This window comes from Dysidea avara, chromosome 5 (assembly GCF_963678975.1).
Source record: "Dysidea avara chromosome 5, odDysAvar1.4, whole genome shotgun sequence".
NCBI lineage: Eukaryota > Metazoa > Porifera > Demospongiae > Dictyoceratida > Dysideidae > Dysidea > Dysidea avara.
This window is the reverse complement of record NC_089276.1, coordinates 2404898-2419430: the sequence shown is the minus strand read 5'-3', so window position 1 is coordinate 2419430 and position 14533 is coordinate 2404898. Positions and strand designations below refer to the sequence as shown.

General features: G+C 38.2%; 1 protein-coding gene and 1 long non-coding RNA gene across 4 annotated transcripts in view; one reads left to right on the top strand and one right to left on the bottom strand.

The window, feature by feature from the left end:
• The window catches only part of LOC136255587 (uncharacterized), a 26675-nt gene extending 12777 nt beyond the window's left edge, over positions 1–13898 (top strand). The window contains exons 2-3 of the long non-coding RNA XR_010700977.1: positions 12937–12991; positions 13747–13898. This is a non-coding gene — a long non-coding RNA (uncharacterized lncRNA). The remainder of the gene's footprint in view (positions 1–12936; positions 12992–13746) is intronic.
• The window catches only part of LOC136255585 (uncharacterized), a 28776-nt gene continuing 18547 nt past the window's right edge, over positions 4305–14533 (bottom strand). The window contains exons 1-3 of one of the 3 annotated variants that reach the window (XM_066048386.1): positions 9756–12013; positions 6889–8732; positions 4305–4943 (exon numbers count right to left, since the gene is read on the bottom strand). In XM_066048386.1, coding sequence (XP_065904458.1) covers positions 4441–4943; positions 6889–8605 — 2220 coding nt within the window. In that variant the 5' untranslated portion in view covers positions 8606–8732; positions 9756–12013 and the 3' untranslated portion in view covers positions 4305–4440. Of the gene's footprint in view, positions 4944–6888; positions 8914–9755; positions 12014–14533 lie in introns of those variants that run through there. The other 2 variants (XM_066048387.1, XM_066048385.1) reach the window with 2 other exon arrangements.

The following is a 14533-nucleotide window of genomic DNA, read 5'->3' as shown; positions in this document are numbered from 1 at the left end:
CAACAAAATTATCACTCACATTAGTAAATATATTAGTTGTTCTCAGTTTGGTTTCACTAAAAACTGTTCAACCTTACAACAAATGCTAATTTTCCTACCCGACTACATAATTAACAGCCCCTCACAAACTGATGTGGTGTAGAGTAAGCCACCGATGTTCGGCCACCAGGTGTTTTCGGACGCCAGTACACAGAAACTACAGAATCTATCAAGTTGAATTTTGCATTGTTATTACCTTAGACCATCACCATCCAGCACACCAAGTTTTGTAGAATTCCATCAAGGACTGTGGGTTTGGCCTACCATTAAGTGGTTGTCCGAATCGCATGCAGTTTTGGCCAAAAGTATGAATTTTCGGACTGTAGCTCGCAAAGCCCAGTATATGCACAGATCTCAATGCAACTTGGTAGGGTCCGCAATCCGAAAAATCAATTTCTACAAATCAATCCCCCTACCATTGTGGGGTGTTCATTGTAGTATCCCATTGCTTGATCCACCATGAAACCGGAGGCACGATTGTTGTCTTCACAGAAATATCATTTTCAGTATCTCACAAGATGCAAGATTTACTTTTAAAATTTCGTGCTCCACACAAAGGACCGGATGAAACTTGCTACTTAGCCACATTGTATCCAGAGTTGTTGTAGTTGAAAACTACGCACAGAAATAAGTAAATGATTTGCTGGGTGCCCGGCACAGGGTTGCTTTCTTTGAAAAAACAGACAAAGAAATACGAAGTTTCGAATTCAAACTGTCCTACCACCCAGGGCAAGAGAAGCCAACTATTCCTCATAGTGTTTCGATACGGTTGGGTGCATAGTCCGTCTATGCTGTTTGTTTGGAAAAGATCTGAGACTTCTCACCATCTGGGTGACGAGCGTCAAAATTTTCTGCAGCATCAAAGAATTGTGTCGCACTTTCTAGCCATTTCCAGCGCTTCTGCAGCCTCAAAAATCATTAATTATAGACTAAAACTATGGCAAAAGATGTCCCTGAACGTCTGATAATAGCGGTTGTCAATTATTGCTTCATCCACAGCTTCCACGTCTCGCTCTAAGCTATGCATCAAGGGAGGCAGCAAAATCGTCCAAAATTGACTTCACCTCTCACGCTCCACAGCAGCTTCAAATCTTCACTAGATCACCCTACATCACCATTATGCTGCAAAACATCCCAAAACAAACCGAAAAATGCACAAAATCTTTCATTTTTGATTCGAGCTGGGTGGAGCTCCTGGTGAGCTGCTGGTATACTGCATCATATGAAATCACAGAAATACCAACTACTACTACTACCAAACGTTTTGAACCATCTTTTATCATCATTCTAATCAAAATTAAGTGACCGGTGTGGCATCAGAAGTACTGGAAAGCACTTTGGTACCATTGAGAGAATCCCTTGAAATGATGCACGAAAATTTTGACGTTCTTCACCCAGATGGTGAGAAGTCTCAGATCCTTTCCAGACTAACAGCATAGACAGACTATGCATCCAACCTTATCACATCACTATGAGGAAGAGTTGGCTTTTCTTATCTTGGCTGGTAGGGCAGTTTGAATTTGAAAATTCGTATTTTGTTTTCTGCTTTTTGAGAGAAAGCAACCCTGTGCCGGTAACCCAGTGAATCATTTGCGTATTACTGTGCGTACTTTTTAACTACATTAACTCTAGATAATACCTAGCTAAGCAGCAGGTTCTATCCTGTTGTTTGTGTGGAGCACGAAATTTTAAAATAATTTTTGCATCTCACGAAATACTAAAATCGATAGTTCTGTGAAGACAACAATCGTGCCTCCGGTTTCATGGTGGATCTAGCAATGGGATACTACAATGAACATCCCACAATGGTAGGGGATTGATTTGTGAAAGTAGATTTTTCGGATTGCGGACCCTAAACTTGGTAATTAGTAAGAGTAGTCACCTAAGGTTCAGCATACCAAATATTAGCTAATTACTCAAAGCCACGCCCGAGCAATCGTTGAATATATTATCGCGTGTAGAGCAATCAAACATCGGACATCTATTCTACACGAAACTATACAACTTTTGGTGGATTTATGAGCAAATTTATACGTGTTCACCTGTTTTATGCTAACAAACAACAAAATAAATTATATTAAGTGTTTATTGTAGTCTTATGACGATCTGCAGCTGCACAGCTAGCAAGCTAGCTATTTGATTTTGAGAAGTCAGGACTGCTATACAGCCAGGGGCGGTTTTAGGGGTGGAGGGGGGTTTCTGAGGTTTCCAAAAACCCCTCTAGGATGGGCTTGCTTCAGAACAGCTGTCCAAACATTAAGTAATAGCTATCCAGCAAACCTTTATAAGATCGAGATACTCTAATAGAACAGTCAATCAAATCCTCCAGATGTGTACCTCTGGAAATCCCCTTTCAAAAATCCTAGATCCGCCCCTGACAGCAATTAAATTAAACCCCTTTTGCTAACTTATTCCCTCAAAATAAAAGTTAATTGATAAAGTACAGAAATTTTTTGTAGCTATTAGTGATTGTTCTATTAGAGTATAGTTGAAACTTCATGCTTGACTGTTTTATCAGAATATCTTTTAATTAATGACCTAGAACGTTATACTATAATAGTCTAAAGTTTGTGGGAATGTCATGCATGGCCTTTGTCCATGCCATGCATGAAATATTGATTTTGATATAATTATAAGCTATTTTTAAGGTCATGGAAATTCCATACTGAGAATAGCACATATATAATGCATAGAAGATTTAAGAAGAGAATACTGAACTATTCATTTTTTGTAACAAACCAGCTACTGCAAAATTTGTGTAAAAGTTTGTATCTGTGCATTATAGGAATGTATTATAGCCTAACTACCAGTAAATGAATTATCTACAGAAACAGGCGGAGTTCTGTTAAATCGTTCATTATATATGCATTATAGTTTCTTTTAGCTCAGACATCTTGATGTCAAGGTAAGACATTTGCAAGAGATACTACAATTAAAATAAATATTGCATACAAAGATGTGATAGTAATTAATCAGTTGGTAATTGGCAACTTATCCTCAGTGCCTAACAAACTAAAGCATGCAAATATTTTATAGTGAGCAGTCACTTTTAATTAATGCACAATGCTTCAAAATTTCTACTGTATCATGCATGATTACTTTAATAAGCAATGTAGGCTACTATCAGCAGTTCTGACTTTTCTCACTATAGCTGTGCAGCTGCAGATTGTCAGAAGACCACAATATATCCTCAATATGATTTACTTTATTTATTGTGTTGTGCAATACCTCAAAAAGAGTATGGTGCACAAAGACATTGGTGCAGTTACAAATATGTATGTCATACATCAATTAATTAACTTTGATGTTGGTTAATTTACTCTTAAATTTACAAGATGCAGTTACATGTAAAATTGAATAATAATATGAAATAAATGGTTGCCTTACAACAGATAGGCAGCCATGAAAACATTTAAACTCTTGAATGGGAAAAATTGATCATAACGTAGCACCGTACCCTTGAGAATAGGCAGGAGTGAAATATGTAGTGATCTGCACTTTAATTTCATTATTCTGATAAAGCAGTCAACTACTCTAATAGAGCAATCATTATTATGCATTTTTACTAGACATACGTTTGCCTGGTTGCAGTTATAGCTATGGAGTTACCGACGAAGGTCAGATATGGCTATTCTATACATAGCTGTGGCTACATCATAAACTTGTTACCACATATTTACAACTAAATTTGGGTCCCTTTTGATCCATCCCTGCTACACACACTCATACATTTGGATGGTTACCTGTGCTAAATACTGAGCTGTTGTGCACTTTGTGAGCTGCTCACCAAACCAAGTCCTAATGAAATTCTACAAAAACTTTGTATGCTATATGGTGAGAGTCTAAGGTAATAATGATGCAGAACGCAAGTTAATACAGTGGATTACATTTCAGCGTGCTGCAGCTGGCATCCAAAGCTACCTGGTGACCGTACATTGATGGCACACTTTACTTACAAATAAAAATATAACATAAAGCTTTCAAACTGATAATACATACCATAAAGACAACTAATAACATGTTACTTGTATTAGAGTTTATATACGCCTTGCAGTGTTGTCACTCAAAATCATCAATCATTTACACACTTACTGCAAACCCACTGAACATCGCTCTCAGTGAAAACTTCCTTGGGAATATTCTCACAGGAACGATGGTACCATTCGTGACATTTCTCACATGCTGCCATTGGTTCTCCTCCCACCAACTCTGGCAGACGACAAGAGCAGTATATGTCAAAAGTAAGTGTGGTGGGCAAGGCCTTTCTTCTTCTGATTGACTTAGATGGAAATGGAACCAATTTTTCTGATCTAAGACACTCTACAAAATGAGGCCTTAACTTGTCTTGATAGTAACACAAACAAGAGACATCATTTCCAAAACACAATTCAGTTGCATATGCTATTGAAAATAATCCACAGTCACTGCTTCCAAGCTGTTCTTGCATTGTCTCCAATTAAAAATTAATGGACTTACTGGAGCTCTGTATAATTGCAGCAATTTGAGCTTGCACATTTTCAATGCTGGGGTATCATATACTTTTACTAAAGATGAGTTTACTCCTTCCACTGTCAACCAGTGATTTTTAGAATGTAAAATCTGCACAAACGGGCTATCAGTGTTGGGAAAAGACAAATCTTGTCCATACTTTGTGTCATGTAAACCCAAAACAGAAGGAAACTGAGCCTTTAGAAGCTGACTTGCTGCATTAATGTGAGTGTCGTTCAACCACTTTCCACTCAATATGCACTGTAAAGAAGGAAGTTTGAAGGATACTAAATGCTTCATGGTTTTTCTACTGTCTAGTTTTTGACGTCGTATCTTTGATTTTGATAAAGGCTTGTCACTATTATTACAATTCGTAATTTCAACATCATCAGACACTTCATAATTCTTAAATTTCCCTACAAATAGACCACATTTCCTTAAATTCATTACACAATATTATGTAGAACTATATATACACTACTACCTAGCTGTATTTAATTTTAATCAAACAAAAAAAATTGGAACCTATGCAAAACAACATATAATAGCTGTGGACATCCAGTACATGCAGCAGAATTCACTAGCACATGATGACAAAAAGTAGTGATACCAGAGTGCAACCATACGTGAGGTGTGCTTGTTACGTACGTATCATACAGTACGACATAGTAGGGACATTGGTGATTTGTGGACGTGGTCCATGAAGAAATCAACTTAAACTTATCTTCACAAATCCTTCACGACCACTTGGCAGTATTGGTCATGCAGAAACAAGCCAAAATGTGTCTTTAGAACAACTCTAAGCGTTTTTGACGAGGTGCTACGATATTTAAAAAAAAATTATTTAGCAAATATTCTACTGACTGTCTTTCTGCCTGATTCATTCAGTCAAGCGTAGTGGAAAACTGGCTGCAGCTACAGCCTTACTTCTTTGGTGGAAATGCCTAGAATTTCAAGGCAGAAAACTTTTCACAATTTTAAGCACTATTCTGTTACAGTTTTAGCTTTGATCTTTCTTTATCTTGGCCATTGCTCATCTGTATGGCTTCCATTAGTAGTCAGTAAGCAGTACTGTACAATCAACACGTATGACTTAACAAATTGTAACACTCACGTGATTTTATTTGAGATACACCATGGGTAGGGACATGCTTGTATGCTGCAAAAGGATCACAGAAGGTCCGGTGGGGGTACAACTGTACAGGTACTCACAGGTTAAATAGAGGGCGTGACCAGTTCACTAGCTACTAGCTAAATAAAGGGCGTGTCACCTGACTTTGCTAGCTGTAAACCTAGCTGTAAATTGCCTATACCTACTGTGTTACTTCTTTGGGAGAATGGTTCCAATGACAAACACAATATTAAATGTCTACTGGAATTATAGACTCGCCCACATTTATGCTGGAATGCACTATTGTACTGTATATGGCTTCCCACTGATTACACCAATGTTTCACGCTTGTGCCGATTTAAACAGTGTGTTGTGTTATCTACTTTACCATGCAGTTAGTTACTCTTGTACATCATCGAGAATGTACGTGCTTAAAAGTATTTTAGTGTGCTTCTTTTAAGCAAGGTTAACTAGCTAAGCCAGTGCCTTTCTTTGCTGTGATTAACACACTCTAGACACAATTGTGTGCTAAATAAAATTCATTTACAAAAAAGAGTACACAAACAAGTGTAAGAAAAAATTAGGAATTTTCGGTATGAGTAGGAACTGCAATTAAAAGCACTGAAACAAGCTGGCAAAGCAAAATTGAACATGACTCAACAAATGAGTATATGCATTTTAATCCTTGCTTTAGCCATTTGTTATTAGTTGCACATGGCTAAAGTAGGGATTAAAAAGCATACACTCAGTTGTTGAGTTGTGTTCAAGTTTGCTTTGACAGTCCTTTTTATTACAGTCCCTACTCATACTGAAAATTCCTAACTTTTTCTTATACTTGTATAGTACAGATCAGACATGCATTTAGTAAAGTCTCTGAATCCTATAAAGCTTCTTGCATAATTGCCAGCACTGTGTATATGCCTATGTGGTGACTTGTGGGCACACTCATTGTAGCAGCTATAAAAATAGTATACAGGCTTTAGATACTATACAGCTATACCACACAATAAAATTTTGGTGATATTTCACAACTTTTACTGAATTTATAAGACTGTAACCATGGATATGAAGCTTTTCAAACCCTCTTCGAAGGTATAAAGATTACGAAGCCTTCATTCCAGCCCCATACGAACATGCACACAAAGTAATAATTATCAATGGAGTCAGCCAGTAGTGTATCAGGATTATATAATCACGCTTAAAGGACAACATCTGTTATGCATGCTCTGTAGGTTACATGATAATGTTACCTGGATTATCTTTCCTCTTACTTCCCTCTTCAACTATTCCAACATTCTCATCTACTTGCTTCTGTACTTTCTTTTCTGCATTGTTTTGACAAAGTTCTTTCTTCTGCTTGACAGCATCTTTCTTCTGCTTGGCAGCATCTTTCTTCTGCTTGGCCACATCTTTTTTTTCTTCCTTCTCTTGTAAAAGCTTCAATGCCTCAGAACTGGTAAGAACCCGTCCACAGCTTTTTTCTGTTTTAGTTGGTAACTTAGAAGGCAGGTCCGGTTTACTAAAAAGTTTATCAATTCTACTTGCAGGTTTTGAAACAACAGCAATCTGAGTATACTTCTTAGTTTTACTTTCTTGCTTTGGTGTATGAAAAACAGACTGATTCAAGGAAACATTACTGATAGTTTCTGCTCCTGGGTGGTATGTTTCCAGCCAAATTTTGTACCGCTCATCCCCACCATCATATCCCTCCTCATGTCTCTCAAGAAACAGCTGTATTTCTAATTCTGAAAAAACAATGCATTTTTTACTGCTTGTTTTTCTGGGTGGTGAAGGAACAGGTGTCAGCAACGGCAAATATGACAGCTTGCTGGGTTGTTTTGTTGGAGTACACATGGATGCTTCCAACTTGGAAATCACTTTATTTCTATCAGTTGGGAAAATTCCTGTAGTGCTAAACCCAGCCATAATATTCATAATTGTCATGCTTTTCATCCAAGCTTTTGAAAATAAAGGAGAAAAATTGTATAGCGTAATCAGTTTTCCAGGGTTTTGAACAATATAATCATGACATACCTTCCTCCACTCAACTTTTAGAGGCCCGTATATACCTTTATCCAAAGGTTGTGTTAAATGCGTTGTATTAGGTGGCAAAGCCATCAGCACCACTTTATTTTCAGAAGCACGGTGAATAACACTTGGACAATAGTGTGCGGAATGTCCATCCATCAATAAAAGTAGTGGTCTAGTCGATGGAGTATAGCACAAAAAGTGGTCACACCACTGATCAAACAGGTCTTGATCAATCCAACCTTTGGAAGACAACCCATAGATTGTACCAGGAATTTCATTTTCCACCAACACAGCTCTGATAGCTTTGCGACCATAGATGACCATAGGAGGAATACAGTAGCCTGCAGCATTGACACACCCGACTATAGTAATTTGAGACTTGTTACCTGAGCATATTGAAGCCGGATTCTTTGATCCTGTGCCACAAACCATTCTTAAAGGTTTGGGATTAAGAGGCATACCAGTTTCGTCAACGTTAAACAGCTGGCAAGGTTTATCATGAAGGTCATATAAATCCATGGTGCTTTCAAGAAGATCATAATATTTGTTAATAACAGTAGTGTCTGACGCTTTAGCTCTGGAAAGGGATAAGGAGGCGGTAGCACGCAATGCTACATTAGGATGACGGTGGCAAAACGATTCCAACCAACCATGTGTCACAGTTTTTTCAATCCCACAGTCACTTAATAGACGCTGCACCATACCAATCACTTCTTGACGACTCTTTGGATATCTAATTGAAGCACACTCTAACAGAAAGTGTACAAGCTCCTCTTCTTGCTGTGTGTTGAGATACCTAAGTGGACCACTTCTAGCTCCCTCCATCACACACCCACTTATTCGATCTGCAATTGTGGATTTTGGTATGCCATACATTTCCCCTGCTTTTCTTATACTAGCTTTCTTCTTAAGGACACTGTCAACTGCGCGAACCATTCTATCTTCATCTCAATCTTTGTACACACCTCGGCTAGTAGTAGCAATACTGGTATTTACAACTGTACATCCGACAGATTTTGCCTTGATGACTCTTTCCTTAAGTGGTGGATAAAACTGAGCCATGCTGTAAAGAACAAAAGCATGAAAAATGATATACTCCCAAAGTAATAACTATGTTACAATGTAGCTATTATAAGTCTAGCTACGGGAGTATGGAAAACCCGGAACGCCGGAACAACCCGGATCAGCCGGAACAGGTTTATTTTTGCGATTGTGATCACGTGCAAACACTATGGCAAGCCCGCTTTTAAGTTATAATACTCCACAATAGACTATTTCTATATACATAATCTATAACCTTGCAGCAACTCTGCAGTGTACACAATGGATCGACGGCGAGCCTTAATTGGAATGCACAATTGCTAAATTCATCCTAAAACTATCTCAGCTACACTCTACACCCTTAAGGTGAAGGGATATTAAAGCATCTTCATGGATACTGCAACTTATAGCTAGTACTGTACTACAGTGACAGTGTACAAGCCTACCTTGTTAGTGTGACTCTATTAAATTCGGTCACTTATACGAGTGGGCTGCTTAGCTTTGTACAGTACTAGCTAGAAGTTGCAGTATCCATGAAGATGCTTTAATAAAATCCCTTCACCTCAGTTAAGGGTGTAGAGTGTAGTTTAGGATAGTTTTAGGATGAATTTAGCAATTGTGCATTCCAATTAAGGCTCGCCGTCGATCCATTGTGTACACTGCGGAGTTGCTGCAAAGTTAGATTATAAAAGTATATAGAAATAGTCTATTGTGGAGTGTTATAACTTAAAAGCGGGCATGCCATAGTGTTTGCACGTGATCACAATCGCAAAAATAAACCTGTTTCGGCTGATCCGGGTTGTTCCGGCGTTTCGGGTTTTCCATACTCCCTCTAGCTACCGTAGTTCCCTTATCCCAGTGACGCTGTCCGACTTCAGACTCAACAGTAAACTGAAATTAGACCTACGCAAGGCCTGATGAACACGCATACACCCACCACTGCTGGCTGGCCCAAACATGCCTAGCTAAACCGGCCCAAAATGGTTCTTAACAAAAGAAAGCACATAAACACATAGAATTACGCTTATGGCCTAAAATCACTCACCTATTTGCTTATTAAGCTGTTTAGAAGCAAGAAAACTACAGTTGCTTCCGACTGAACTGCTCGTCTAAACATACACCGTATAACAAAGAAAGCTTAAAACGGATCACGAGACCTAGACTACATTTCTAATATAAGAGCGTGTTGTTTCATTTATATATGGTTGGAGCAAATGAGTGTTTTTGTTGATCTAGTAGGTATATAATTTTTCGTCGTAAGTTTATACTTTTAACAGTTTTTGTGCTTGAACAGCACCTAGTCTATGCTGAGCTTTGTATCAGCTGTTCTAGGTCCGGCTGCTCGTGCATAAGACTATACTAAATGCTTAAAATGATTTAGTTTACTGTTTGGTAGCGTAGAGCAGTTGATCACGTCTGAATTGGCTAATAAAATCCACCAGAAGCTGCAATTTCGTGTAGCATAAATGTCCGATGTTTGATTGCCCTACATGCTCTCATACATTCAGCGATTACTCGGGTGTGGCTTTGAGAAATTAGCTAATATTTGGTATGCTGAACCTTAGGTGACTACCCTTACTAGTTACCAAGTTGCATTAAGATCTGTGCATCTGATAAGCTTTGCGAACTACAGTCCGTAAATTCATACTTTTGGCCAAAACTACATGTGATTCGGACAACCACCTAATGGCTCGCCAAACCCATAGTCCTTCATGGAATTCTACAAAACTTGGTGTGCTGGATGGTGATGGCCTAAGGCAATAATGATGCAAAATTCAACTTGATAGATTCCGTAGTTTCTGTGTACTGGCGTCCGAAAACACCTGGTGGCTGAACATCGGTGGCTTACTCTACTTCGATATCAGTAAAGCCTTCGATACCGTATCTCATGCCATCTTGCTCAACAAGCTTTGGTCTGCTGGAATAACTGGTACACTCTGGGCTTGGTTCCGGGAATATCTGACTGATCGATATCAACGTGTTTGCATCAACAACTGTTACTCCGATTTACTGCCAGTTCTCTCAGGTGTGCCCCAGGGCAGCATACTTGGCCCCGTGCTATTTCTAATTTATATAAATGACATGACATCATATATACACCAAAGCCAACTCCTAAAATTTGCCGATGATACCAAGTGTTTCATGCACATCTGTACTACATCTGACTACAACGCTCCGCAAGAAGATATCATCGCTTTATTTACTTGGTCCAGAGAGACAGATCTGAATTTTAATCTAAAAAAATTCGTACATTCATCATTTAAATGCAAGTTAGAAACCACCTACACCATTTCGGATATTACTATACCACATAATGACTCACACAAGGACTTAGGGCTCATATTATCTGAGAATCTAAGTTGGGACAAACACTACAAATCAATCTCTGCTCGTGCATACAAGGTATTGGGACTAATACGTCGTACTATTGCTTCTACCCATTCTACTTCTACATTGGTCACATTATATATTTCAATGGTTCGATCTCAGCTGCTCTATAGCACCCAACTATGGCGTCCACACCTGGTGAAAGACATTTTAACTCTTGAGCAAACCCAGCGCCGTGCCACTAAGTATCTATTAAATGATTACACCAGTAGTTACAAAACCCGTCTAGTAAAACTAAGGATCCTTCCTCTGATGTACCTGTTCGAGTTACAAGATATATTATTTGCAATCAAATCAATCAAGGTACAAACTAAACAGTTCAATATTTATGATCATATCAACTTCAGCTCAGCTAATACTAGATCCGGCACCAGCAACAAATTGATCATCCCTCATCATTTAAATAACGTATCTAGACATTCTTATTTCCATAGATTACCAACTCTCAGGAATGCCATGCCTATCCTTAACTTGGATCTAACGTTTCCTCTGCTAAAATCAAAACTAAAAACTTTTCTCTGGGATCATTTTATAACTAACTTTGAAGATAACAACAATTGCTCACTACACTATCTCTGTCCTTGCTCAAGATGCCACCAGTCACGTCCACCCACCTCAAACCTGAACTACTTGTAGAATCTGTATGTATGTGTGTATATAGTAAGTAGGTAAATAAGTAATGTAATGTAATGTACTTTCGCGGCTGTTGGCACATGTTACCAACAGACCTTTGGTGTGTTTACACCATAAAGCAATAATAATAATAATAATAATATTTTCGTTCGATGGATTCACGAGCAAATTGAATGTTGTGTGTGCGCATTCACTAGCAACCCCTGGTGATACCGCGTAGTAGTGTACATAATTTACAGTCATTTGCGTGTCAGTTTAATACTGGTAAACTTGTGACAAAGGTTTTTAAAAAATCATTTAGCTAGTGATGGGGGGGGGGGGGGGGGGCAAATGCATCCCCTTAGCTACGCCTCTGCTGCGCCGTGGGTCAGCAATGACCAGTACTAGGTAAAGTACCTGCATGCGGAGTATGGTTATAATTGAAGCTTGTTAGCCATCTGGCTGAGCCATCTATATGCTGAAATTCGGCCAAAACGACACGATTTTTGCAAACAAATACCAGAATGGTTGATACATCAGTGAGACAGTCTCCAACAGCAAGGATACGAAGCTTATAAACACCTAACAATACGGCCATCTCGCCCAATAAACGCATAGAGCAATCCAGTGCATGAAATTTACCAACTATGACACAATAGAATCCCAATCTCTACAAGTATTTTTAGATAAATCATATCAGAACAATTCAATATATTTTAATGTCATTCAGCTATAGTATGAAAATGTACTGTTTGTTCAATTAGAATTTTTTAACAAAAACTGATTCTACAGAAACCTGTTAATTTTAGCAACTTTTATATGCTCACCTGTATAGCACGTATATCATATAGGGAGTGGGTGGGTGGGAGGATGCGGAGGGGAACGGTGGTGGGTCGCCCACGCACAAGAAGTGGTTAACAGTGAAAAAACAGTCTATAAGTATCATGCAACTGTTTAAATATATACGTTCTTTGATATTGTATATACATTAGTTTGCCAGTGATAGTTATAAACGGCAAACAGAATGTATTAATGAATTTCCCGCCCACGCACAATTTGCGCCTTCGTTAAAATTAACTTGCTCAAAGACGATTAAATGTCTAGGACGTAGTTTTCTGTATAAATAGTTTGGTTTGTTTATCATGCTGTAATATTGAGCTGCTGCGTTATGCTATAATAGTATTACTGCTTATATTATTATTTTAATGATGTTTCTATTACTTTAGTGCACGGTGGGAGGTGGAAGCGTCCATGATGACGATTGGGTACTGTGCAAATAAGGTGAGTGTATGCTTTGTACAAAGAAACCCACGTAGCTGTGCAGGGCTCATCTTCTGTATAGTCTTTTTGTTTTTTGTTTTTTTCGAGGGGTAGTCAACGCCCATGCAAAACACCGAAATGGTGTACCAGAGGGGTTGCCAACGCCCACGCAAAGCACCCAAATGGTGTGTACGAGAGTCCCAATCTTTATGTATTTTAAAAGCATTTAGTGAGATTGCTAACTAGTAACTACCTGTACAGTTGTTGATCTACATCTTGTTTTAGCTATTCGTGATCGATCATTGTCTACTTTGTTAAACTCACTTTCTCCATTATTTTTACGTGATTTTGGATTTAGGATTTGCTTTCTAAAATATTTGTGTATTTCTGATTGGATTTCTCACATAGTGTACAAGAGTCCCAAGGCATTGGCTACCCCTCGCTTTTTACCAAAAGTCAGTTCATTTCTAGTTGACAAAGTTAGTCTGACCATCTAATTATGATATTAGAATCTAAATTAAATTCTTAATAACAGATACACATTTCCCTTGTTGCTATATGTGGTGGACCACAAAATTAACTAATGTAAACAACCCTTACCATACCTTGTAGTGTTTTATTTTTAAGTGAATATGTAGTGTAGTGTAGTGTAGTGTGTGTTTGTGTGTGTGAGTGAGTGAGTGTGTGTGTGTGTGTGTGTGTGTGTGTGTGTGTGTGCGTGCGTGATAAAGATTTTTTTTAATTCACCAATTAAAATGTGACCGTTTTTTCCACAGGTTTACATTCTGGAGATCTGCAAACAGCTAACTTGAAAGTTTTATATTGACCATTTTTTTTAAAATTAATATTTATTTGATTACATTTACAAAGTTGGATCATGTGATCAAAATAGTTTAATGTGTTATTAGCATGATGTACAATGGCTATTGACTATTGAAAAGTTGAAGCAAGGAGTGATCTAGCCTTGTATCACCGGGATTCGTTAAAAAGTTCTCGCCTGGATTGTTGGGGTGAGCCAATATTTTCATTGCCAATGGTTTTATGTGTAATGTTAAACCCCCTACTTTGTACCATGAAAAAGGCCGTATTAAGCTGTTGCGTTTTACGTGAAAGTAGATGTCATCTTGGCCATTCCTGCTAGAACCGGGGAAAGGTTTAAAAGTTATCTGACGCTCCATGACAGAGCCTTGAAAACCTGTTTCCAGTGTAGACGCGTGTATCTTGTAAACGAAAAAAAATTTTTTTAAAGTCGTTTAATTGTTTGATATGTTATAACTTACTCTTAATGTTTTTCCTTACATGAACATAGCTATCAGTTTGTAACTTGTGTTTTCAGTAATCATAATCATAATCATAAATAGGCACTCACGTGATCGAAATTCAAATCGCGGAGATACCCATGAAATTGCTTTCATTTCTGAATAGGAACCATGTAGTGTGCTCTTTTTGTAAATATTTCTGCTAGTCAGTGTTCGCTCAGGCGTGGTCTGGGCCAGTGCAGGTGTGTGTTATGCTGTGATGGCATCATAGGGAGAGTCTTAGACTGCTGGGATAATCAAGATG